The 27,005-nt window shown below is 39.6% G+C and overlaps 1 protein-coding gene across 19 annotated transcripts in view; it reads left to right on the top strand.

Annotated features, from left to right (window-relative positions):
* The window catches only part of KIF1B (kinesin family member 1B), a 130,533-nt gene that overhangs the window by 52,287 nt on the left and 51,241 nt on the right, over window positions 1–27,005 (top strand). For 7 of the 19 annotated variants that reach the window (XM_074334073.1, XM_019746683.2, XM_074334066.1 and 4 more), the window contains 9 exons: window positions 710–751; window positions 3,482–3,693; window positions 9,859–9,938; window positions 11,622–11,697; window positions 14,694–14,773; window positions 15,245–15,351; window positions 16,133–16,216; window positions 16,441–16,621; window positions 16,751–16,823. In XM_074334073.1, coding sequence (XP_074190174.1) covers window positions 710–751; window positions 3,482–3,693; window positions 9,859–9,938; window positions 11,622–11,697; window positions 14,694–14,773; window positions 15,245–15,351; window positions 16,133–16,216; window positions 16,441–16,621; window positions 16,751–16,823 — 935 coding nt within the window. Of the gene's footprint in view, window positions 1–709; window positions 752–3,481; window positions 3,694–9,858; window positions 9,939–11,621; window positions 11,698–14,693; window positions 14,774–15,244; window positions 15,352–16,132; window positions 16,217–16,440; window positions 16,622–16,750; window positions 16,824–21,746; window positions 26,565–27,005 lie in introns of those variants that run through there. The other 12 variants (XM_019746689.2, XM_019746686.2, XM_074334070.1 and 9 more) reach the window with 3 other exon arrangements.

Genomic DNA, 27,005 nt, shown 5'->3' with positions numbered 1-27,005 from the left:
TACGTACCCATTTGAACTCATGAAATTAGTTTTTCTTGAATATGTCACTACTTGTATTTTTATTGGATTTCTATTTTAGATCAGCAGTGACGTATATTTGGAATGGTAAACTTATTCTCACTGAGAAGTGAATCACTTCAGAAAAACGTTACTTGAAATTTCTGTTTTTGTGTTGTGGGTTCCTCTGGATTAATGTAGTAGCAATGAAAGACGTGTGAACGCTCCCAACTCCATTCCTGCGAACATGGAGGAGAAAATATCCAGTTCCTCTAAGTGCAAGAATTAGACTTCCAGAAAATAATTGTTTTACAGCGTTGTCTTAAAAATGAATCTGATTCTTTAACCTTAGTTACCTGTCTGCATAATATCTAATCAGAAGTTTGCTTAAGTGATTTAACTAGGTTATTCAGGAAGAGTAGTATATGACTTTATTTAATACAGCATATTTTCATTTTCCAAGTGTAAAATGAATATTATATTGTTTGGAATTCTGATAAGATTTCCAAGGCCTCGTGTGGTTTTCTGGTTTAGTTCGTCTTACTGATTAGCACTTGATTTTAGATGAATACAGTTAGTAAAATGATAATATATTCTAAGTGTTAATTTTTTCATCTTCCCAAATGCCAAAATACTGCTCTGTTCCCGCTCTGTGTCACTGCTGAACCTGAACTTTGACCCTTCTTGTATTTTCCCTCCTGCTTACCTTCAGTTGATCCATTGATCGATGATTACTCTGGAAGTGGAGGCAAATGTGTGTATTTCATGTATTGGTTATTCCCAGTCCTCTGATTTGCTAATCTGCTTCTGCTGGATTAGCCTCAGATGAGCTTTGCATGCCAGCAGTTCTAACAGGGAAATCCCAGACAGAGCATATTGGATGTAGATTCAGAAATGATCCTATTTTTGCCCTTCTCCATTTAGCAAAACACTCTGCTGGATTTCAGTTTGTGGCTTGCACAGTGGAGAGGCTTAAGAATCTCATGCTTCCGCTACTCGTTAGTTTTTCGACTTACGTGATTCAACCGAATCCAAAGTCAGAGATGATAATGATAGCGATGACAGCAGCTCACATTCATTGTGTTTATAATGTGCCAGGCCCTGTTCTAGTCCTGTGAATATATTGTCTCATTTAATCTTGTCAATGACTGAAAAAGTTCCATCATGCCCATTTACCAATGAGGACACTGCTACCTGGAGTGGTTAGTTGGCTACTGAGATCCCATGGCTTCTGTGTGGTCAGACTGGGTACTGTAATTCAGAGCCCTAGCTTTTAATCATTATTACACCTGTTTTGGCTTCATGAGCTCCTTCAGAGTCTGATAGTTTAATAGAAAAATCCTTTTTAATTAGTTACGTAATTCTGAGCCTTAGTGTATATATAATTTTAAACAGTCACTTCCAGTCGGTGAAACTGTGTGTGACTCAGTAGCTCTGTCGGACCAGCACTCCCCTCTGCTGCTTATGCTCAGTCAGCTTCCTCTGTGTCTTGGCTCTCAGCTTACTTGATGGTAAAACATTTTCCCCCCCTTTTCATGAATTACAAATAAATTTTTTAAAACTTGTCTAAAATTTATGCTTGAAATAAGGACATTTTATATAAAAAAAAATCACACCTTATTCTCTCCATATATATCACTAAGTTGGTGAGGAAATAATTTATTGCCCTTTCACGAAAATTCATCTTAGAAGAAATGAAGAATCTTTGGGGAGGGGGTTATATTTTTATTGATTTGTTCATTTAATGAGGCTTGACAGAGAGTGAGGAAATACATAGGAGAAACCAGATGTAGCTCTGGCTGCTGTGATGATACTAGGCCTTGAAGACACTAGAACGTTCTAATTCAGAGTGACTCTTGGACTGGAACGGCTCTGTCTGAGATTTCCGAGGCTGACCGACACTGGTATGGGAAAGACACCATCTTGTTCTTGCTTTTGTGCTCAGGTGGTGCTGCTGCCAGCTTGTTGCCTCACTATTTTCTGAGCAGCTGTGGCATTGCCCGAAAAGCTATGCATGACCTCAGTTTCAGTTCTGTATCCGTGCAGGAACGCAGCTCTGACCACTGCTGAGTTTCCATTTCGGTCTCCTCTTAATCCCTGTCAGGTCTTGCATGTGTCAATCGGACCTTCTAACTCCATCCTTCCTATTCCTTCCCACCTTGCTGCCATCACCTGATGGCTAATTTTTTGCTCCAGTTCTTATCCCCCTTTTAAAACTTGCTTATTCTCCTATGTTCTGTATTTGCAGATGGTGGTTTTCAAACTGTATTGAAGCAACCACTAGTTTTAAGGAGCTTCAAGAACTGGCTTTGATTAAGTGGAGATGAATAGAGCCAAAGAGAGTTATCAGTATTTTTTCTGACTCTTTGTATTGACTGATGTCCTTTAAGGAACACTTAGTTTTGATATGAGTTTTAAGCAATGTAGATTCTCTCAAATTTAAAATATAAGCTAATTTTAAAATAGGAATGCACCAATATGTATGGATTTCCTCTGGTGTCTATTTGAAAAGGATGACTAATGAAGGAAAGTACAAACAGTAAATTAGTGCATTTTGTTGTTTGTGGCTCTTTTTACCAAAACTGAGTTTAAAAGCAAAATCTCCAGCTCTGTTAAAGATCTTAGTAAATGAAAAATATGCCCCTAAAACTTGCATTTCATACTAGGAACTTGGGTTACCAATGACTCATGTTCATACTGTTAGGAAAAGTAAGAGCCTTACTTAAATTAGCAAATGTTCAGCCTTAATTGTTGCGTGCTCCAGTAGATGAATGTGAACTACACCAGATTCTTTAATTTGCTAACTGTCCTTCCCTGTTGAGGCAGTCAGTTGGCCCTGAGTTCTTAACCAGGACTTATACAAAATCCCTGTCATTTCTACAGTTACCTCTCCTTTTTTTCTTTTTTTTTAAAAAGTGTAGTTAAAAAATTCCTTTTAGAATGTTGAAATGTTGCTATACAAAGGACACTACCAATTGCTCAGAATTTTGTTTAGCTATAACATTTTCTTGGGAATTTTTGCTAAATGCCATAAAACGCTGGGCCAGGCTGATACGTCTTATTATTGATAAATAAGTGATCCTCTTTTTTCCCTTACTGTTACAAACCACTGGGCTTTAAGAATCGTGTGAATTGAAGGCCTTATAGATGTGGAGCCATAGAAGGAATGTAGCAAGGCTGTTAGGGAAAATGCCTACGCAGTGTCCTTGGGAGCCCTGGTTTCCCAACCAGTTACAACAACGTTAACCTGTGCTGGAATTTTTCAGTTTCTAAATTAACCTCTAGGACACAAGTATTAAAGACAGACATGTTTTAGAACTGCCATCTAGAACAATTGCAACTTGTCTTTGTATTATAACATGTCTTTGTCTTGGCGCTTTAATGCTTTCCTTTCTTACACTGGTGTTCTTTCCTGTCTTTTTTCTTCCTCTGCTCCTTTCCCCCTTTTTCACTTTTTCTGCCTTCCCTTCTTTCTACCTCCCAGATCTGAAAGATTTTCAGAACAATAAGCATAGGTACTTGCTAGCCTCTGAGAATCAACGCCCTGGCAATTTTTCCACAGCATCCATGGGGTCCCTTACTTCATCTCCATCTTCCTGCTCACTCAATAGTCAGGTGGGCTTGCCATCTGTGAGCAGTATTCAGGAGAGGATCATGTCTACGCCTGGAGGAGAGGAGGCCATTGAACGTCTGAAGGTAAGTAGCGATTCAGACTGAATGAAAGATACTCTATGCTGTTCCACAAGGCAGAATTAGGACTGAAAATCACTGAGATTTTGGTTCAGCATATGGAAGAACTTTCTAACTTTTAGCGATAGCCTAAAAATGGAATTTTCTGCTTGGTGCGATAATTAATTGCTTTTCACCAGAATGCTTGAGTCTTGACATGGACAGGCAACGTGGGAGCGCTGCCTGGCAGGTCACTTTTCATGCAAAGTAACTGATAAGTGGATATGTCCATTAATTCTGAGGTGACCTGAAGTCACAGGGAAACTGTTTAGTTAGTAATTTAGTTGAAAACATTTGCTTTCGTTGGAAGATGGAATTTTGTATAGAGCCATGCATTTACTTAGTACAATAAATATACAATCAAAAGAGAGTTTGAATATTTCAGGAACGTAGCAGGCTTATTCAGAGACACGTGAAGTGATGTCTTCTGGGAGTCCAGAAAAGGCCCGGGTACCTCTGATCACTGCCGTGGAAGGTCTACCCCCTCCTGTACTGATGCACCGGGGGACACAGGCCTCAGTGCTGCAGGCTTGAGACCTGCCATGGTCCCCAGCTTCACTTTCCCAACCTGTTGCTGAAAAATACCTTGGTCAGGTACTTTCCGGTCTCTCTCCGTGAATATGAAAGTCAGGAGCAGCGTAGTCTTCTGACTCACAGGTTCTTCATTCTACTCAGTGTCTACACTGAGAGCAGACCATTGTCCCCTGTGGTGCCATCCATCAAATCCCTGTGACAGCGCCACAGATGCTTTTTTCCCCTGCTTGCCACCTCCAGGAGGTAGTTTGACCCTATCTTTTGGCTTTTGTATTCAAGAGTGCAAAGGAGGGACAAAAGGAGGTCGAGGAAACTGTAAAGGAGCTGCGACATCACAGTCATGCTGTGACAGCTCCTCCTTCAGGGACTGGTGAGAACAGTGACACTCTGACAAATTAACGATTGAAAGGGTTTGCTGAGACTTCTCACCACTAAAAGGGAATTAAGTTTGATAATTGAAGATGGCAGATACTGTCCTTTTGGTTTTCAGGTGAGGCTGAAAAAGATTTTGTATGAAAAATGGGCGTCTGCTTCTTAGCCTGCCTTTTCCCTGGCATTTCACTCACTTCTAAAATAAGGTGCTTTGGAAATAAAAGTAATGGTATTGTTCCTTCCTTCAGAACATGTTAGTGAAAAGTGGGTGAAGTTCTGAAATACCTTCAAAGGGAGAAGAAGTGAGAAATCTTTTCACGCTGCAAATTGAAGGTTAATCTCTGCTGTTGTAAAATTGACTTTGACATTTTACTGAAGACATTAGTGAAGCCAAAGCCCTGTGCAGGGAGGCTTTATTCGTGTGTTTTATCACAACAGGCATCAGTGAGTGACAAAGTTGCTGTGCTTTCTGTTCAGGCCAGTGGAAAATGCAGGGACTGGGGGGAAGGAGAGGGGACTCTCCCACTTAACTATTTAATGTGAAGTGTTCTTTTTCTTTGGGGGTTTCGAATCTTACTATTTGCTTATTAAAGCCTTACTGTACAAATGCGATTACACTTTCCTTCAACATACATCTTGGTGTACAAGAGAAAATTCTTCCTAACTGCCAAGTGGGTGGGACCCACTGAAAATAATGTTGAATGTTGGGAGTCAAGACATTAACCAGACTCTGTAAGAATTAGGTCATCCAGTGTCTTCCAGATAGTGTCGAGGGAATAACACTGCCATTATTCAGGGAACCCTCCCCCCAGCCTCCCTGCTTCCCACCAAAAGCCAAACAAAACTGTTACTTTCATGAGAGAATAAATTTCTGTTCTAATTCTCCTTTAAGCCAGCATACATGAACCCTTCCATTCCCTAGCTTTCGGAAGTAGCTTCGTTATGGTTTTGCTCTCTGTCTTGAGTTTTTAATGCGGTGTGGTCGTTCACTGGAGCGTAAGCGCCTTAGTTCCGCTCTTATTTTGTGAATGGTGAGAATTCCGTTCTGGCAGACCTGCATTTTACTGCTGCAGGCCAATACGGTGCAGGGCAGTGGTTGTCTGGTAGGAGCACTTGGGAATTTCACATTTTTGGATTATTTCATTGTTGAGTGTGAAGGAGCTGCATTCCTAAGACATGACCCTGAGGGAGGAAAATACTGTAATGGAAAAAGTAATACAGGAGGTCAATTCATTTTCCTAACATTTAATTTCTCTTTGCTTCTCTTTACTTTTAAAAAATGATCAGTTGGTAGAATGCTTTTACATAGGGTGTTGCTACTGCTTTGTTCATTGAATAGTCTATTTTCATATAGACTAACATGTAAGAGATCCATGTTACCCCATCATAAATATCTTGAGCCTCCCAGAAATCTCTCTGTCCAAAGAGAGTGATAAGTAATTGCTTTCAGTTTTAGTCACAACTCAAACTGAGTTGAAATGTATGTATCCTTGACTTGGATTCCTGTTCATTAAGGTTTTAAATATGTAGGTGTAGCTACTGTGTGGTGGCCCTGGTGTTTCTTATAAAGTCTGCAATCAGAGTCAGTACTGTGAGTGCCATTGCTTTGGCTTAGACTATAAATACCCACTCGGATTCATGACAGAGGTGCTCAAGGGCAGATGATGTGCTAGGCAGCCCCAGGGCCCCACGCTTGGAACTCACGGACAAAGCATGCTGTGCTCGGTACAGTAAAAACTTGGCTATCTCATGGCTTCAAGGAATGTTCCATATACTCGTATAAGCATTTCACTTTTTAAATATCACAATTTAAACTGTTATTTTTTTTCATGGAAGTATTTCTGACTTGTTCTGTGGGTTTTTCTACGACATTTACTGAATCATGACAAAGAGATCACATTGTGTTTAGCCATATACACATAATTATTAATTAGTGCTGTACAAATAGTTAGACAATATGATGTGAGACTAAAGTTGAATGACGTTTGAGCCCAACATTCCCTGTAGCTTAAAAAAACAGTTCCTGATGTCACTGTGCTTTTCGGAATTTTTTTATGTGTAGTACCTACAAGAAGGAAGGACCCTTTAAAGATTCTCTCTTCAACGACTCATTTCCTAAGCGTTAGCCCCATTTTAATTTCATATTAAATTAAGTTTTGAGAGTGGGTCATGGGCAGCACTGGGCCCCAGTGGGCCAGGCCTGGCTGCAGAGCGAGTGGCCTCAGACTGAGAGCTGCCTTCCTGTTGGCACCTCTATTTTATTTATACTAAGTTTGTTATTCAGGCTTGAAGAAAGAATACCATTCACTCTTTCTTAATTTATGGTGAGCTTCTCTGTAGAATATTTTCTTTAAAGCCTACCAATTTTGCCTTACTTGAAGAAAAAACACTGAGAGTTAGAAAACCCAGTTCTAGACGTAACGAGAACCCAGTTCTAGGAAGTAGTGTGGCCTCAGGTTAATTACTTAGTTGCTCTGGTCCTCAGTTTCTTTATCGCTACAATGGCTCTGGGATAAATGGTTTCCCAGGCTTTTTCCAGTACACTCAATAGCATTTTCTCTAACCTTTCTTCAAATTAAAAAAAAAAAAGCTTTCTAGACAATATAAAAATTGCAACTTGAAGCTGTAATGAAACATAAAATAGTGCCATACTCAGCTTACTCATTAAATCTCTTCCCAAGAAGAGATCATATTCTGCTTACCCTCCAGGTGGTGAGTAAAATTAGAGACCCATTAGGGTTGGCAGCAAACAGTAAGAGGATTCCTGGACAGTAACTTTGCTTCCTTAGGGTGAGTTTACAGTTGCCCCCAAATAGAACGGCTGTAATACAGCCAGATACATACACCTCTGCTCTGACATGGTCTGTTTCTGAAACCAACCAGGAAAATACATAGATTTTAAGTATCTCAGGCAGGGGTCAGGCAGGTGTCCCTAACCACCACCAGGGGCTTGTGAGCCACACGGCGTCTGAGAAGCACGAGTCTGAGTGCTCTGATTGGGTCAGGGCCATGCTGTTCTGTTCCTGTGTGTTTGAAATTCTCACTGTGATTGTGGAACGGTTTCTACCCAGCTGCCTTTAATGAGCCTTAATATCATACAGGTTATGGTGCCAGCTGGTCTGAACTTGCCCTTTTATAGTCATTTGCAGAAGCATTTAACTCTGTCCTGGTAGAGTTGTTGTTGAATCACTTTTGTGGTTCTTTATAGACACACTATGGACCTCTTGGTACCTGGTACACTTCCTGGCTTAGCTAGTTGTTCTTACTTGTTTTCTCCTCCTCTTCCTTCTTCTCCTTTTTTTTCTCCTCCTCTTCCTCCATCATCATTCTCGTGGTCGTGCTCTTCGGTTGATTTCTCCTGACTCCTACACTCCTTTGCTTGTGTGGCTGCTGCCTGATTCCCTCCACTTGGCCATCTTACATGCTCGCATGCCAATGGCAGGCACCTCTGAGTTTATTGTATTATGTAGTCAGTTTCTTTGGTGTAGATAATTGTGTTGTGGGTTCCCAGAGGCTGCTTACAGTAGTGTTACATGAACCATACAGTGAAACGTTCTGTGAATCAAACATTTGCATCCTTAATCACTGTCACTGCTGTCATCATTTCCATCACCTCGTCATTATCCTCCTCAGCATCCGACTTCCTGCTGTCGCCTCCATGACGAGCTTTTTCTCCCTTTCTCGTCCTCCTCCTCCGTCCGTTTCTCGCCTGGTCAGTTCCTACTTGTCCTTCCTCAGTGTGAGCACCTGCCCTGACTCGCCCACCACCAACCTGCGGATACTTCTCTCCTGGCCCTAGAAGACTGTTGTGTGCTCGTACTGCACCCACGCAGATCCTCGCACACGCTACTCTAGCCACACTGTTTCTGGAGAATTCCAGGCATTTCGGACCTGTTCCCTCACATACTCATGTGGCAGCTGCTCGCATGAACCTTGTCAGTGAGTCCTGATCTAAGGTCCTCCCCCTCCATTCTTTTCCTTTCTTTTTTTTCTTTAAAGCACTTATCATTGTCTGACATACTTCACTCACCGGTTATAACTGATTATTTCAGTCTCTACTAGAATGTAAGTCTCATGAAGGCAGGCATTTTGTTCCCTGCCATATTCCTAGTTGCTTAGAATGGGGCTTGGCATATAATGGGGTTATATGTAGTTACTGAATGAATGAATCATCAGTTACTCCTTACTGTATACTCTCCCAAGTATACAGTAAGCTCTTTGAGAGCAGGAAACATGTTTTGTTCTTATATTTTTAAACACTTATATAATAAACACTCAGCAAGAGATTAGGAAATTCACTTAAGTGGCTACATGTTTTCAGATGAGATTAATACTAACCCTTTATATATTGGGCATTAGATTGGGTTTGGAGGTATTGTGTTGTAGGGCAGGAAAAATAGCTTTCCTTCTACCCTTCTACGTTCTTGGCTGTGGCCCCTGTAACAAAAGGCAGATTAATAAGAGAAAAGCTACAAACCTATTTAATAAAAGTTTTACATGAGACAGGCATTTTCCTAAGGAAATGAGGACCCAAAGAAGTGTTAAACCTGAGCATGTTTATGCCAGGTTTGATGAAGAGTGAAACATTATGGGGAAATGTGATAGGACAAAGGGTGTGAGCTAAGAGCAGTAAACTGGGGGAACTTACCACCGCCTGTTTGTTCACCTCGTCTCCAGACGTACAGATGCTTCTTCCCTCCGGGTACATACAGGGAGGGCACCTCTCACGAGGCTCTAATGACCTGCTTCAGAAGGGGATCAGAGTCCTTCCTGCACATAGCGTTTCTCAAATTCCTCCGCTTAAAATACTGACTATGCCAAGGTGCCATGTTTTGGGGGAGCATGTTCCAAACCCCATCAGTGTTAAGATGAAGTTATAGGGAAACAAAGCAACGAGTACCTTTGGGGGCTTTATTTAGTGTAGAAGTGGATGTCAGAAATAGTACCTTGCATTTTGGGGTATTAATATTACCCGTCCTTGCACACACACACACACACACACACTGTATTTTTATTAAGATTTAGGAAAATTAATATATCTAGGATGGATTTAGTGTTAGGCCTAGTCTTTATAATTCTTACTTTACATAGTATGAAAAGAAAAAGAATCTCATCATATTAGATTCCGTCTCATACCCTCAAAGGGATCTGCTGCTGTCCTTCCTAGACTTGGTACGTTACATTGTAAGACTGTTCGCTGCTTTAACTGTGGACTTGCTCCCTTAGGAATCAGAGAAGATCATTGCTGAGCTGAATGAAACCTGGGAAGAGAAGCTGCGTAAAACAGAGGCTATCAGAATGGAGAGGTGAGGAGGTTAAACTCAGGAACGCTTCTAAATTTTCTAGGGATTTGTATTACTTTTATAGTAAGAAAGGATAAAATAGAAGTTAAAAACAAAGAACCCTCACAAAACAAAACAAAAAAATAAACTTAGCTGGGACATACGGCCAAGTCGGATTAACACTTCGCAGTGAAATTCGCATATTTAAAATGTTCTCTAAGGAATCGTGGTGCTTCCATAGCTATCATACTGCGTTGTTGCCAGGGATCCATGTAAAAATGGAAGATATTGAAGGGTAGAGTTTTTGATTTGCAAAAAGACTGCCTTTGATAATGGCCCAAATAAAAAAAGGTGTTCTGATTATTATCTTTCAGTTTTCTAGAACCTCTTTGGTAAGGAATGAAGTAGTTTGGGATGCAAACTATTTTTTTTAGAAAGTAGATTTTAATGCCATACATACAGTAGCTACTCAGTAGATCACATTAGGACATGTTGAAACAGATCTTTTTTTTTTTTTTTTTAAAGATTTTATTGGGGAAGGGCAACAGGACTTTATTGGGGAACAGTGTGTACTTCCAGGATTTTTTTCCAAGTCAAGTTGTTGTCCTTTCAGTCTTAGTTGTGGAGGGCACAGCTCAGCTCCAGGTCCAGTTGCCGTTGCTAGTTGCAGGGGGCGCTGCCCACCATTCCTTGGAGGGAGTCGAACTGGCTACCTTGTGGTTGAGAGGACGCGCTCCAACCAACTGAGCCATTCGGGAGCTCAGCGGCAGGCAGCTCAGCTCAAGGTGCCGTGTTCAATCTTAGTTGCAGGGGGCAGAGCCCACCACCCCTTGCAGGACTCGAGGAGTTGAACCGGCAACCTTGTGGTTGAGAGCCCACTGGCCCATGTGGGAATCGAACCGGCAGCCTTCGGCGTTAGGAGCATGGAGCTCCAACCACCTGAGCCACTGGGCCGGCCCCGGGTTGCAAACTTTTAAAATCCCTATTCTGACTCAACCTCTCAGTTCTCTACCCAATGTGGATATAACCCAAAATAATACTTTGCTATTGGAATAAATATACATTTAAAAAAACGTCAGTTTCTGTTTTTTCTCTTCATAGAAAAGGCAGAAGTGAATTCTAATGATACAGTAAATGTATCAAACAATTAGAATTTTTTTCCTTTTGTTTTTGGAATAAGGAAAGGTTTTTTGATTGAGAGGGCGCCAACTGAGAAGATGGGAGCCTTAGTAGTTCCTAAAATGCATTTGAGAATTTCCTTGTTATAGTGATTTTAAGCTAGAATTGTTGAAACAATATGCTGGGCATGGGAACATATTTGAGAAAATCACATTTATAGACAATACTCCATATATCAAAGTTTCTTTCTGATTGCTTTCTTAGATTTTGAAGAAATGGTTCTTCGAGTTGTATGTATAGCCTTAAGGAATGTCCCTTTATTCCTTTTTTTAAATATTAATAGACATTTATTATCTGCCTCCAAAGTCAGACAAGACTGTTCTTATTTGGGTGAATATATCTTTACGTAACACAGGAACATAATTTATTTTGAATGTGCTATTTGTCTTAATGAAGCGGATTCTTTCACATATATATTACTAACTTTAAACAGGAACAATTGTTTTTGCTTTGCATGCTTTATTTTTCAGTTAGTATTACTCTCATTTTATTGACATCTTGGTATTCTGATGGGATTGTTTTTTCTAGAGAGGCCTTGTTGGCTGAGATGGGAGTAGCCATTCGGGAAGATGGAGGAACCCTGGGGGTTTTCTCACCTAAAAAGGTAGGAAACAGTGTTGTGAAACTCTACCAAACAGAAACACTTTTTGTTCGGATAGTCACTGATGTGCTTCATATCTTTCTGGGTTTGCCCCTCCTAACCCGCCCCCTTTTTTTATCTTGAGGTTTGGATTAATTTCAGATATTTCTGATTTCATCATACAGTACAAGGGCAGCCTACTTCTAAAAGGCCTATCTGTTTACAAAGGAAAACCTAAGGCAGTATACCTCTAATCGTCTTCATTGTTGCTTTCTCTGAAGTTCCCAGCCTAACCTAGCATACCTTGCTTCAGTTTGGCTACTCTTTCTGTGTAGATTTTCCCACAGATGCTAGCAACTCTGATTTATAACTCTTTGGAAGCAATTTCAGCTGTTCATATTTGTGTAGAAAAAGACCGCTTCGGTTTGCTTCTGCAGTTTGTGTTTAGACAACCCTCGTACTGAGCAAAGCAATTCCTGTCCTCATCCTTCCAGCCTCTGCTCCTTTCCCAGTTTAAAAGAAGAAAAAGATTCCAGTAGTTAGCTTCCTACTTACAAATCATAGTTGTGAAGTGGTAGGATGCCTTTTAGCTAATTAGAATAGTCAAGTTCTTTTTTTTTTTTTTTTTACTAAGTTCTTATTTAGATATTGGAAAATTATTATCAAGTGATTATTTTGTGTGCTTATTTATATGATAATGACAGGACATATATTGATGTACAAAGCATATATTTCATACCAGTAATAGCTGGTCCTTCATTTCAAATGACTTTAAGTTGGCTATTGGAGACTTAAATAAACACCTTCATGTGAGGCTCTAATGATGATTTCTGTAGGTTAGCATAGAATGGGTGGGGAGTTTTCCCTTGGTACTGTTATTTTATGTGATATGAAATATTCCTGTGGTTTTTGCTAGGATTCTTTTGGTTAGGTTTCTCTATCAAGGCTACATAACTTTTTAAATAAATTCCAGTATGTTATTTTCAACAAAGAAGATTGATTTAAAGAAAGTTTAGATACATATTGTAGGACTGAAACAATAAGAAAAGTATTTTATACATTTATATTGTCAAAGGTTAGTGACTTTCACAGTGTAATAGTTTTTCCTTCAGTAAGACATTATTTATTCAGATACATTACTTAGGATTATAGAGATTTTAGCATTTATAGTCTTGTTAGAATTTAGATTGTACTCTACATATATCTAAATATATATCTAAAGGTATTTTATAATGTCTCTAAGTGTTAAAAATTGGGGAAATTTTCTGTAACAGCCTGTAAAAATATGACGTTTAACAAATCAAAACTAACTTGAATAAATTTTATGATATAAATAGCACAGAATTCCAAACTGACATCTCTATTTCCAAAGCTTTTTCTTACTTTACTTTTACTCATCTTGCTTTAACTTTCTAGACTTCCTCAGGAAAGAGATACCCACCACTGACCACATGCAAAGTCAGTTTTAGCACCTGTTTCTGATGTATTAACTTGATTGTAGTAATCATGTTACCACATAGAGTACATATTAAGTTGACGCACTGCACACCTTTAAAAAATCATGTTGTTCAACCTAAATAGATACAGTTTTTGCCAGTCATACCTCAATAAAATTGAGGGGAAAATACTTTTAGAAAAGAAAAGCAGAAAAGGACCTTTTTCCTTAGGCCAGTGTCATGATGGGCTCTAAAGAATGCTGCCCCGAGAGGGCTATGACTGTCTGAAACCAGCAGAGCTCTCAGACCGCAGAGGCACATGCTAGCTGAGAAGACATAGAGGTTTTCCTGATTGATTTTTAGTCATCTTTTGCAATCTCTTTCCTTAACCCCCTCATCTGACTCTTCTTTCATTTTTCTATATTCGCTGACGCTGTCTTGACTAGATTTTGACCCCAAGACCATGTGACTTATTTTTGGATTCCAATGGGGTATTTTCACCAAAGAAGGTTGGTTTTTAAAAGATTTTAGAATTATTAGAGTTAGATGAAGAGGATTTTTAAAAGATGGTGTGTATTATTGAATGTCAGTAATTTTAATTTCTTCTTTAAGGTAAAGACTAATAAACTAAAGGCAATAACTGGGACCATGGGAAAACTGATAAAAATTACAAAGGGAGATCATGGAGGGATGTGGTGACATTTTTATAAAGTAAATGACAAATTAAGTATTTATTGGGATTGTAGTGGAGGAAAAACAATTCCCTCTACCCTTCTGAGTTCTTGGCTGAGAGCCCTGTAATAAAAGACAGGTTAACAAGAGAAAATATAGACAAGTTTATTAACATGACTACCTCATGTATACGTGAGAGATACCCAGGGAAAATGAGGAACTCCCGAGGTGACTTTGAATTCAGGCTTAGATATTATCTTAATAGGGAAAGAGGTGGGGGAGGGAGGTGTCTCAGGGGAGAGGACATGGGCCCTTAGAAGAGCAGATGGGAGGTAGGATTGATTGTGACAAAGTGTGGCTGTGGTTTCCACTTCTGGGCTCCTCTCCTGTGGTAAGAGTCAATCTTCCCTCATTGGGAAACTCCTGAAAGGGATTCCACTGACCGCTTTTTGAGAGGTCTGTGTTTATTTAGGCAGGTAAAGGATATTCGGAGAAAGCCTCTCCCTGCATTGTCTGCTTTTCAAGTGCCTACAGCTCAACATAATATGTCAAAGTATCATATTTTGGAGTAGCATATTCTTCTACCCTTCAAGATTTTTGTCCAAGTGTTTACAAAAATTATGATTAACCCATCCAGAGAATCAGCCTGTCCTAATTTTTCTTTTGTGTTCTGTATGCTTTGACCTTATGAAGAATTAGAACTCATGTTCTTAAATCGAATGCATTAGTGCAGTTTGGGAAGGCCTGAAGAGTGTTTTCTGTTCATTATGGAATCGCAAGTAAGAATAAAAAAAGTCGCTTTTCTAGCCACCATGGGTAATCCAAGAAGCCATCAGCCTCCTGTTAGGTCCCTGTTGTCATGGCCTTCTCAGTGGTGCTTGCTCCGAATTGATAATCTATAACCTATTTCAGACCCCACATCTTGTTAACCTCAATGAGGACCCACTGATGTCCGAATGCCTGCTTTATTACATCAAAGATGGAATTACAAGGTACATTTGTTTCTTTTCTCTTAGTTGATTGAATAACTTGTTTGTTGAAAAATTTATGGTAATGATTTCCTGTTTTTCTCATCTGAAATAATTACCAAGTATTAATATCTTTTCTACTCTTCCCAAATTACGCGTTTTAGCCAGCTGAACCAGTTAACATGTAGTTTTTCCCTAAAAGACCCTAAGTAAATTTGTTTCCTTCTAACACCTTACATGAATTCATTAGGGAGATTTGTTCACGACATCTTTTTATAATGCTGTGAGTTACATTGGTATATCATTGTTCCTTGGTTTCTGATTCTGATGTTCACCATCTATGAAAATAAAATTTGCAGTTGAAAGCCTCTGATTTAAAAAAAGTGGTACCTTTTTTGTAGGTACCAAAGAATATTCTTTGGGAGAAAGAGGTTCATTGTTTGTAGAGCTTTTTGTGTTTGAATTGCCCTGGGAAACACTGTCGCTTGTGCTCAGGGTTGGCCAGGCAGATGCCGAGCGGCGCCAGGACATCGTGCTGAGCGGGGCGCACATTAAAGAAGAGCATTGTGTCTTCCGGAGCGAGAGGAACAACAGTGGGGACGGTGAGAGCGCCCGGCTTAGCTTATCCAGCAGCCTTTTCATTCCCTACTGAGACATCCGCAAGACTCGGGAGACCTGCCTCTCTCAGGGATACTTTCTCATACAGTCTAACATTTGCAAATGGAGAAACCTGGGCTGCTTATGGATGTAGGGGGACACACAGCTACTTTACATGAAAATAGCCCAGACAAAAGGAGCCCTTCTGTTACTGCCAAGAACTGAGACGGACATAGGCAATTAGGCTTGGTCCTGAATGTTAATTATTTGATAGGCAGGGAAGAGGGAGCAAATACCCTGGGTAGTGAGAGGTTTGAAGGACCTCTAGCCTTAACCCAGTGGAATTTCTTTTTATGGAAAAGGGAAGAAAAAGTCAATCTTGATTTTTCTTTTTTTGTTCAGGTTATTACCAAAACAACAACAACTTAATAGTATTTTTGTGCTATACAATTCCTTCCTTCCTCAAAATATTAGCTTTTGATACCAAGTTTCTGGTTACGACCTCCGTTTCGTATTTAAGATTTCTGATGGTTTCAGGTTTATAGACTGAACTGTCAAATATCACCGAAATTGACATTTCATATCTTCTTCTGAGGTTTATCAAACTCATGTAAATGTTTGTCTTAGCCACAGACCTGGTTGTGTCACCCGAAAACTATTATATAGCCGCTAAGCCACTTGGTTACAGGAATCTATTCTAGTTACCCTGAATCCTCATAGCCACCTGCTTTCCGTTATTTTATTCCTGCGGTTTGTGATGCTAACATTAGTTTGCATTCCTCTTAGTTATCGTGATGCTGGAGCCCTGTGAACGTTCAGAAACCTACGTAAATGGCAAGAGGGTGGCCCAGCCTGTTCAGCTGCGCTCAGGTGAGACTCACCTGAGAAGTTTGACATTTTTGGCAAAGATCACATGGCTTTTGTGAGCAACTCTAATATCTGACTCTTTGTTTAAAGGCTGAAGTGATAGTCAACATTAGAATTTCTGTAAAACTCCAAAAGCTGTCTTTTTGCATTAGGGAGAGTGAGATCACTAACCTAGGTACTATACATTTCAGAAATGGTTTCTCAACCCTGTTTCTGTTTTGTGCCAGGAAACCGTATCATCATGGGTAAAAACCACGTGTTTCGTTTTAACCACCCGGAGCAAGCACGGGCTGAGCGGGAGAAGACCCCTTCTGCTGAGACCCCCTCTGAGCCTGTGGACTGGACGTTTGCCCAGAGAGAGCTTCTGGAAAAACAAGGAATCGATATGAAACAGGAGATGGAGAAAAGGTAATGTCTAAATGCGATGTGGCCCACGTGACTGTCACCTCTTTAAACATAGAGTAAGTAGCATTTATGAAACAGCTGAGTGATTTCCTCATGGATTCTTTTCCTCTCTTGTTTTTCTTTTCCTTCTAGGCTGCAGGAAATGGAGATCCTATACAAAAAGGAGAAGGAGGAAGCAGATCTTCTCTTGGAGCAGCAGAGACTGGTAGGAGTCCATCCTGAACCCTCGATTAGAAAAGGGCGGCTTGCTCTCATACCTTCCCTGTCCCACCAATGAGCACGCGCCACCTGGCTTCCTCAACTCTCCTTGAAAGCACACTCTATTCTCTCATTTCCTTAATGGAGAATGAACTTCCACCTCCTCGTAGCCTTCGCCTGAAAACCTGTCCACAAGGTCCTGTTTTGTGCTTTTTATGTCTTAAAGTCAAACCTTTACTTCTGTCAAAACCAAGTGCTTTTTGAGGAAACAGTGGGAGCTTTTCTGGTAGACTTTGCCTCTTGATAGTGGTTTTTGAGTATGTATCAGTGTGGTTCTTTTATTAATAATCCCTCTGCATATTGAATCTGGTGGGTGTTTGCCTTGGTTTTGTTTCTGATCACCTGATAGTACTAATTCTCTGCTCTTGTGCCTGACCTGGGGGTTGTTCTTGTGCTGGGCAGACTTTCTCTTTTTTTGTTGTTGGTTTTTTTTGGTTAAACTGTGTCTAAAAGTGTTGCTGCACAGTTGCATGTGTTAATCCTTTTCTGTTCCCCTGCATGGAGTCTGAATTCTTCAGTCAGGGCCTGTGTGGCATGTGGGTGACAGTGGAAGCAAGGGTTGTACAGCTAACTCAGATAGGAGAGGGAAGCCTGCTTCCTCTGAGTCGAGAAAGGGTTTGGGTGAGCAGCGGAAAAGTCGGTTTAAGGTCGCAGCTTATAATGCTAATGGTTTAGCATTTTAGGATTTAATTGATTTTCCAAGTTTGATAGAAATGGAATCTCATGAAAAAATTGATCCATGAGTTAGATTTTCATTTGTAAAGCCATCCAGTTTTGGTTAACAAAGCCCTGGTTATAAGAAGCTTCTTGGCATTTATTTGATGCGTAATGAAAAGGTATAACAGACCTTTGGATACTGTGGGTGTAGTTTAGGAATTTCCCAATTTCTAAAATTCATGAACGTCTTTTAAGATAAGGGGGTATTAGGGAGAAAGCTGGAATCCTTGTTTCTTCCCTTAGCGTAAGATACTGCAGGTAAACTACAGCCTTGTCGCCATGCTGTACTTCTGGGAAGAGAGGCTATGGCTAGACGAAATGCCAGGCCTTGAGCACAGGCAGCCTTTGCTGGGCAGCTCAGTTTTCAGGTGGGCAGTGGGTTAACTAGTTAGTTTATTATCTTGGAAATTATAATAAAGCCCAAAAAGGATGGATTGTAAGAATGAATCAAGTGTTTGGGACAAGAAAATAGCAGTTATATATAGAATCTCTTCAGGAGGCCTAATTGGCATACAGTTTTTAATAAAAATGGAAAGATGTAGCTACAATGTGATTAGGGACTTCAAAGGTTTATGACACATGAAGGAGCCTTTTATCTTAATAATGTAGCATTATCTAATAACATGGTCTGTGAGAGATCAAACGAGGACAGGTATAATTAAGCTGTATTTATTAATAGTAGTGCCTTGTAATTGTATAGTAGTGCTTTATAATTTAGAGAGTTTTAACATCTTTCTTTTTTTTTTTTTTTAATTCCTGAAACAACCTTCTTTGGTAGCTGTGTATGTAAATAAATGAGTAATATTTCCTCCGGTTTATATTTTCTCCAAACTGAGGAGACCAAGCCTAAAAAATGCTGTCTTGCCCACTCTTAAATACCATGAAGTCATGGGTCTGAGGCTTAAACTTAAACTTGGGTCTTCTGACTTACTTCACTGTTCTGTTCAGTAGAGCAGTGCTTCTCAACCAGGTGCTAAAAGGCAGGTGCTGATTGAGTAGGTCTGGGTGGGCCCTAAGGTTCTGCACTCATAACCAGCCCCCAGGTGGTGCCCGAGCTGCTGGTGCGGGGACCAACCTGTGAGTAACTAGGTAGGAAAGACTCCTGGTGGCTGCTACCCTCCATAAGCAGAGCCGGTGATCATCCTCTGCTCTGAAATAAGAGGAGGACCGTTCAGGGAAGGGAAAGGAAAGGTCTCTAAGACACACTGTTCCAGGGGAGATACTTAGTCTGCAGGGATTCAGCTTCTGGTTGTCATTTGCTCTGCGTATCTCAAAGCAAGCTAGAATTTCAAGAGTAGACCCTTAAAGCAAGGAGGTGATTTTCCCCCCACAAGTCCAGCTGTCTATTCCATTTAAATTTCTCGTCCTCAAAAGGAGTTGATTTCTAATGCTTTCGCCTGGAGAGTACCTGGCAGTAATAGCAGTGAATGGAAAATGTATTTTTATGATCCCATATTAGTCAACCAACAGATATATTTCAAATGCACCCTATGAATAAACATTGAGAGGATACAAAGGCATTATTATTCAGTAAACATTTTTTCACATTTATTATATGTAATCACTTTTGCATAATGACAGCATTAAGAAACGAATTCAGGGTCATGAGTTTTATATTATGATAATTCCCTGTACGCGTCACACTATTACATTCTTTTCTAGTTACTGCTCTGTTATATGCCTGGTCCTTTCTGTGCTTGCTTTTTTACACCTGTGTTTTGGGTATCTTCTCTCTTCTATTTGTATAAGCTTCTTGCAGTCTCTGCAGGAGGCCCACTTTGCATTTGGTATTTAATGAAAACAGAAGTATCTTTGAGTGACTTGTGAATTGGAAAGACCTGAGCAGTTTTTTCACCCCCGTAATAAAGGAATCTAAAAATCTTAAAATCTTTTCCTTTTTTTGGACATGAAATAGGATTTACATCTTGGCACATAGACTTTGCATATAGACTTTTTAGTATCATGGTCCATATGTGACGGGGATATGTTTGAGTGACATGGAGAACAGAGTCGATATGACAGTATTTAAAAAAGAAAGAAAATTATGGCCACTTGATTTAATTTGAGTTCTTTTGAATTTATGTAGACTCTCATTTATTTATGTTTTATTTTGGAGTTTAAAGATACAACTGTTATCTTTCAATCTTGACAATGATTAGAACATTTGCTATTTCCTAAATTAGGTAGTATTTACTTTATCCTTAAGCAATTTAAAGAAAAGAGCCAGGGGGGAAAAATAATAGTTGTCAGTTATGTGGGAAGAATCAGAGAGTTTGTTTCATAAAACTCAATTTATATATATTTACAAGAAAATCTTTTTTAGGAGTCAGACATACTTTTTACTTTCATGTAATTAATGTCATCTTTTTGCCACTTAAGAGTAACCATTTTTTAAACTAAAACTGAAAAGAAAAAAATAGTGTAGAGTCTGTAAATTTAGTTTTATCTGCTTTTCGTTGCTAAATTTTCAAGTAGGTAGGGTTTGTAAATTGGTTTAGTACCCATTATAGACCAACAGAAATAATACAGATCAGTAGCATCGACTCCAAATTCAGGGGCCAAGTTTATTGTCATGTTAAAGGTTATTTTTTTGTTCCCTAGAAAGTAACTGCACATGAAAATCTTTGGTATAGAAAGCAAGATTTATCAGTCATCAGTTTTGATTAACAAAAAAGACTTGAGTAGAGATAATTTTGGTAATCACAGCCAAGTAAAAGAGACTATTAAGTAAGAATATTTTCATTTACTACACTATCTTGAACTATTCTAATGAGTAGTGTCTTTTCCCAGGAACTTTTATTTCTTGAATAGAAATTCTTTCTTAATCCTATTCATTTTAGGGGATTTAAATCTAGTATTTATTTTATTTAGATCCATGTTATCAAGATTTGTTTGTGTTAAGAATACTTGGTTATTATCCAAAGTCAGGCTGTGTTTTTAGACCTAAGTAAAAATTTTTTTGAAAAAGAAGTAGTGGTGCAAAGATAGGTAGAAAGACAGAGATTTAGAGAAAAATGTTTTGAAGTGGATCCATTTCATATGAACAGAATATGGTGTTTTGGGTGTTGATAGGAAGAGTTGTTGCTTAAAGTGATATTTCTCAAATAGCTAGAACTACCATGGGTTTTCATAGATAGAAAATATCTCTAAGTTGTATTTATTAAAATATTACTTGGGGAATTTTAAATGATATTTAATAGAAGTATTTGTCTCGCTTAATTTATGTTCCAGATGTTTGTTTCGTAAAATTTTGTAGGTGAGGTGTGTTTATTGATTTAAGTGTGAAAAACAAAATAGACCCACTATAAGGATCCTTTTTTATGCTTTCTTCTTCTCTGGATAACAAACTTTAATTGCACAAACGAAATGGATCAATTTGACAGGACATAAGAAAATAGCAAATCCAGTGTATGCTCACAGAAAGACTAGTTTCAAAACCCTCTTGTCTTCTAGAAAAACAGTTTGGTTGATGAGACCCTCACATGGTCTGCTGGGAGAGATTCTTAGCATTTTTAACATCATCCCTATTTGTTTCTTTTTCTACTTTCTCATCTTCTAACTTTTTTCTAGGGCTGCTCTTTTTAGTAAAGCTAAACAAAACGTGGCATCCTACAGCCTTACTAACCTTTGTTAATCCGCCTGCTCGTCACATCTTGTATGGCATCTGTGCTCACTCATGGGGAAAGAGTTTCTGGAAGAAGCAACAACAATAACCAAGGCAAATGTGGGGAAGTGGCTGCATGGGTGTTAGCATGTGTGGGGTATAGGTTTTACGTCATTTTCTGGAGCTAGTGGAGATGTTCTTTCACACCATTTTGTTAATAACTTCATGTGACCTTAGAGTGAGATACTCACTCACTATGTCAGTCTTCCTAAGAAATTTGCTTGCAGATTTCATCACTTATGCCAGAAAGTAGAAATTTGGATTAGTGTTAGTAATTAGACAAATCTTTATATTAACAATAATCTATGTATGCATATGTCTTAATAGACTTGCTCATCATTTAGGGGTTTTGTTTTGGTTTTTAGGGATTTTTTTGTTTTTAAATTTGGTTTAGGCTTTTTTGCTTGCTTTTTCTTCAGTTTGGTTTTCATTTTTTACATTTTAATTTTGGTTATTTTGGGGCCATTTTTTGATTTTGTTTTTCCAAAGGACGCGGATTCTGATAGCGGGGACGATTCTGACAAGAGGTCCTGTGAAGAGAGCTGGAAACTGATTACTTCTCTGAGAGAAAAGCTACCTCCCAGCAAGTTGCAAACCATTGTTAAAAAATGTGGCCTCCCCAGCAGTGGGAAGAAACGAGAACCAATTAAAATGTATCAAATACCCCAAAGACGGCGCCTGAGTAAAGATTCCAAGTGGGTCACCATCTCAGATCTTAAGATTCAGGCTGTCAAAGAGATATGCTATGAAGTAGCTCTCAACGATTTCAGGCATAGTCGGCAGGAGATTGAGGCCTTGGCCATTGTTAAGATGAAAGAGCTTTGTGCCATGTACGGCAAGAAAGACCCCAATGAGCGGGACTCCTGGAGGGCAGTGGCCAGGGATGTGTGGGACACCGTTGGTGTCGGGGATGAGAAGATTGACGACGTGATGGCCCCGGGGAAAGGCGGAGCCGATGTGGATGACCTCAAGGTTCATATAGACAAGCTGGAGGACATCCTGCAAGAAGTCAAAAAGCAAAATAACATGAAAGACGAGGAGATAAAAGTCTTGAGAAATAAAATGCTCAAAATGGAGAAAGTTTTGCCCCTGATTGGATCGCAGGAACAGAAAACCCAAGCAAGCCACAAAGCAAAGGAAGCTGTTGGTGCTGGTGTCGCTAGCAAGGCTGAGAATGATGTCAGTCAAGGAGACAGTGGAGAACTTGGGAAGGAAGAGCGTGTTTCCCAGCTGATGAACGGGGACCCCGCCTTCAGACGGGGCCGGCTGCGTTGGATGAGGCAGGAGCAAATCCGCTTTAAGAACTTGCAGCAGCAGGAGATAACAAAGCAGCTTCGTCGGCAGAATGTACCTCATAGGTTCATCCCTCCTGAGAATCGGAAGCCCCGGTTCCCCTTTAAGAGCAATCCTAAACACAGGAACTCTTGGAGTCCTGGGACCCATATCATCATCACAGAAGATGAGGTTATAGAGCTTAGAATTCCAAAAGATGAAGAGGGAAGGAAAGGAAATAAAGAGGAGAACCAAGAAAAGGGTGGTAGAGCCGCCTCTAAGGATCCCCAGTTACCATGGGGCTCTCAGGGCCCGCGAAGTCAAGACCACATCCAAGTTAGCAAACAGCATATTAATAATCAACAACAGCAACCTCAGTTACGCTGGAGAAGCAATTCTCTCAATAATGGCCAACCGAAGAGTATGCGCTGCCAGGCGTCGGCCTCGTCAGAATCTTTAAACTCCCCCAGTGGTCACCCCACCGCTGATCTGCAGACTTTCCAGGCGAAGCGCCATATTCATCAACACCGTCAGTCTTACTGTAATTATAACACTGGAGGTCAGCTAGAGAGCAGTGCAGCCAGTTCCTATCAGAGGCAGATGGACAAAACCAACCATTGTAGCCAGTTTGTGACACCTCCACGGATGAGGCGACAGTTCTCAGCACCCAATCTCAAAGCTGGTCGAGAAACCACAGTATAAACTACTGGACAAACTTGAAATCCTGGTGGAGGAAACGGGCGATGTTAGCTCGTGATTTGAGTTGGTTCTAGCCTTGCCCTTGAGTTCCTACTATTTACATTATGATCGCAATGTTGCGTTCCTACAAATAATAACTGATTTTAATATTGTCAAAACATAAAACACTGGTAAATGTTTCAATGCCTCCCTTTTGTTTGTATACCATAAATGGGCAGTTTCTGGAATTTTGGACAGAACACTGAGACCTCCCATTTTTTCTGAGACTTCCCTCCTTTCTTGGTGCCTAGATAATATACTTACTTGCACAGACTGGTCTTATTTTGGTGCAAGTTTGCTATGTTTTTATAATGCCTATACATTGATTTGATATCCAGAAAGACCTGCCTTTTGGTTTATGCAGACATTCAAAAGGGGAATTTGACATGTAGAATTAAATGTCTATCATTTCCCCATAAATGTTAGTTTAAAAATAATTACATGCAGCTATGTGCACACGGCTTTGCATTTCTCATCCGTGTCAGTCCTTTTTAAAAATATAATTGGACTTTTCAGAAGCCCAAACTAAATGTCTTCAGACACACTTTATAGTACACAGCTTTGCATCTTCCACGGACTTCCACACCCTCTTATTCTTCTATATTTACATAGAACTGATGCAGTAGTTTTTTTGTTTTTTTTTTCTTACTGTATCAGTATATGTATGAAATTTGTCATACTGAAATATTTAAATTGGCACCGTATCTGGGTTTCTATCTATGGTTTGCATTTTGAAAGTTAATGTTATCATTTCACACACACACACACTGAATTATACACCAAAATCATGCCAACAGAAGTACCAGAAAAATACTTGTATGGTGCTCTGAGCAGTATATATGTTTATAGGGAGGTTATTTGGTGGAGAGAGGGAAGGGGTGGGCCATGGGGAGAAGGCTACAGCATACGGCTGAGTGCCGCTCGTTTTCAGTAGATGATGAAATAATGAAATAGGTTAACTTTGGTTGAGTTTAGAATAAAAGAGATGATGTGTAATGAACTCTTCTTTGGTTACTAGTAGTAATGCTCACAGATACTCCAGCAAGCAAAGAGAAGGCCTGATGAACATTTAATGTATCAATACCTCATTTTACTGTGTTGTCTCAGTTTTCCTCACTGGAGAATCCAATAAAGATGGATTTTAATGGGAAGAAAAGTTTTTCTACATCCTTCCTCATCTCTTGAACTTGTCCGAAACTTTAATTAAAGAGGCGATGTGAAGAGCCAGAGACATCGATGAGATTGCCTGACTTCATGTTGAAGAGTCCTAACTCACACTAAGTCATCTGTCAAGCGCTGCCTTCCAGATGGTGGGAAAATTGCAGCCAAGATAGCAATTAGCATTCAAGGAAGCCTTAAAGATTGTGATTATATAGTTGTTGTTTTTTTCCCTCGCATGTGAGCACTATGCTTTATTAGAACATATTATTTTTAATCATAGTATTTTTTGTTTGCTTCTAAGAAAGTGCTTTCTCAATGCACAGAAAGTTGCTTCCAGTTAACTTGGGGGGATATTTTTGCTTTCATAGCTAGAACAGTCCTAGTCTTCAGTTGAAGCTTTAGGGCAGGTTAGACGTGGTGAAGGATGTTTGTAATGGGTTGACTAATTGAGATGACCGCCTCCTGTACCGTGTGTTTTGGATGCACTTGGTAGGTTACTTCAAATCAGTCACTTCATTGCATCGCATGGAAACCCCCGCTGTCCTTCTTGATGCTTAGATGTAGATATGTTAACGATGCCTTTCTTGCAAAAAATTCATTTTCTAAAATTAATAATGATTCCTCAGCTTTCAACTCTGGAGTAGAAGTGAGCTCTGATTTCCCTAACTTGAGATGATGCAGGATAAGTCTCTGTCTTTTCAGTTTTAAGGTGACCTTTTCATCTCATGTGGGCAGGCGCCTGCCTTCCTTTCCCACTAAACAATGGGAGTGCGTGTCTACTGGTGACCAGGCGGCACTGGAGGATGAAAAGTAGTATTTTCATTTACAAATGTGGGTTGGAATAAGCACTATACCCAGATACTCCAAAGAATTAGGTCTGTGTCTGTGCTTCATCTGCTGTCCCAGGAGCCCTTATTTTCAGATGACCAGAAAGAAATGAACCAAGGTTTGATTGATTGCCACATATGTCCTCCCGTGCATTTCAGAGCATATGCTTGTCTTAGGAAATAACTGTGGGGGTAAAATTACTTCACTGACTCTTTACTAAGAACTAGTGCCATGCTTTTGTGCTCTATTGGTATAGCCCGTGTTGCTGTTTGTTTTTTAATTTGACGCTGTCTCTCCCTAAGCTTAAGTGGAACAAGACCAAAGAGAAATGGTCATCATTAAGCCATTATTATTATATTATTGGAGTACTCCTAGCTATTATCATAGCAAAATGGAAAAAAAAAGTGTTTTTGCTATGGAATTATGTAGTGATCTGCCATGAATGGGAATGTGGAGGAGTGCTAATTAACTGGTATAGTTTCACAAACTAAAATGGTGTTCCGTGGAGAGTTAAAGGCATTCTGCTTATTATTAGTAAGCTTCAGCCAGAGGGCTTTTCCTTAATTTTTGCTTCTAATTCTTTTCAGCTCTTGGAATTGTTTCTCCTTTCATTGGAAATGCAATGAAGTGTTGTTTATTCCATGAAGTGACTTAAAGTGACCACTTGTGTTTTAGGTGCAGGCTGATGTTCAAAACAAAACACAACACAGTTTATTGTTTATTCCATGAAGTGACTTGAAGTGACCTCTAGTGCTTTAGGTGCAGGCTGATGCTGAAAAAACAACACAGAGTTTGCCACGCTGGTGTCTGGGTTGGAGGCTGTTAGCCTCCAGGAAGTTACATCGATTTCCTCCCGTCAGCTGCTGTATCCCTGGGCCTTCTGGTCCTTTGTAAACTTGCCTTAATGGTTTGTACAGGACTGGGAGGAGGGAGCTGCCGTGTTCAGTGTCCCTTAAGGAAGAGGCCCGCTTAGGCACATGCAAAGCAAGCACTTGTTCTGTACTGTTAGAGCCAGATTCTGCATTGTGAGCAGTTTCCTAATTGTCCGGTTATGTCATCTTTCTGAGATTTTAAAATCTGCTTTAGATACTTAGTTTGAACCACTCTAGGTTGTGAAATGTATTGGTTTCCTCCCTTTGTTACTGTAAAATCTTGTTGATGAACAATGGATTTCTCCCCCAATTTCTTAAAAAAGTGGTTGAAGATTGTCTTTCTTTGAGTTGTAAGACCTACCTTATCAGAAAGGGAGAGTTTGTAATGTTCAAAAAATAAAGTCCTCATTCAATAAAAGCTGAAGTCATCTTTTAAGAGTGTGATTTCTCTCTGATGTGGGAGGAGGGAGAAATACAAGGTGGTGCTGATAGACCTGATCGTGACTTTTATGTACTGCTTTTGCATCTGAAGGTGGTTGCAAGCTAATGAGTTTAAGCTTTTGCTTTCATTACCCTTTTCTATTTGTCAAAATTCTATCTTACACGGGATCTTTAACCCCTACTTTATGCTACATTTTACTTAAAAACTTTTCTAGTATAAGACAAACGAGGGGATATCAAATATCACTTTCTGATTTGTTTGAGTTTAAACTGTGTTTTCAATTTTTTAATTATATAATCTTGATTTGAACGTTTTAAAAAATGAAAGGGTGTATACTTCCCTTCATATGGATAGGAACTAAATTTCTAAAAAGTTTTGAGTAACTGTTCAGCTTTTCTTTTTTACCTTTAACGTTGCTTTTCTCCACCCAGAGTG

The sequence above is a fragment of the Rhinolophus sinicus genome, linkage group LG06 (assembly GCF_036562045.2).
Source record: "Rhinolophus sinicus isolate RSC01 linkage group LG06, ASM3656204v1, whole genome shotgun sequence".
NCBI classification, from domain to species: domain Eukaryota; kingdom Metazoa; phylum Chordata; class Mammalia; order Chiroptera; family Rhinolophidae; genus Rhinolophus; species Rhinolophus sinicus.
This window is presented reverse-complemented; position numbering and strand designations above follow the sequence as displayed.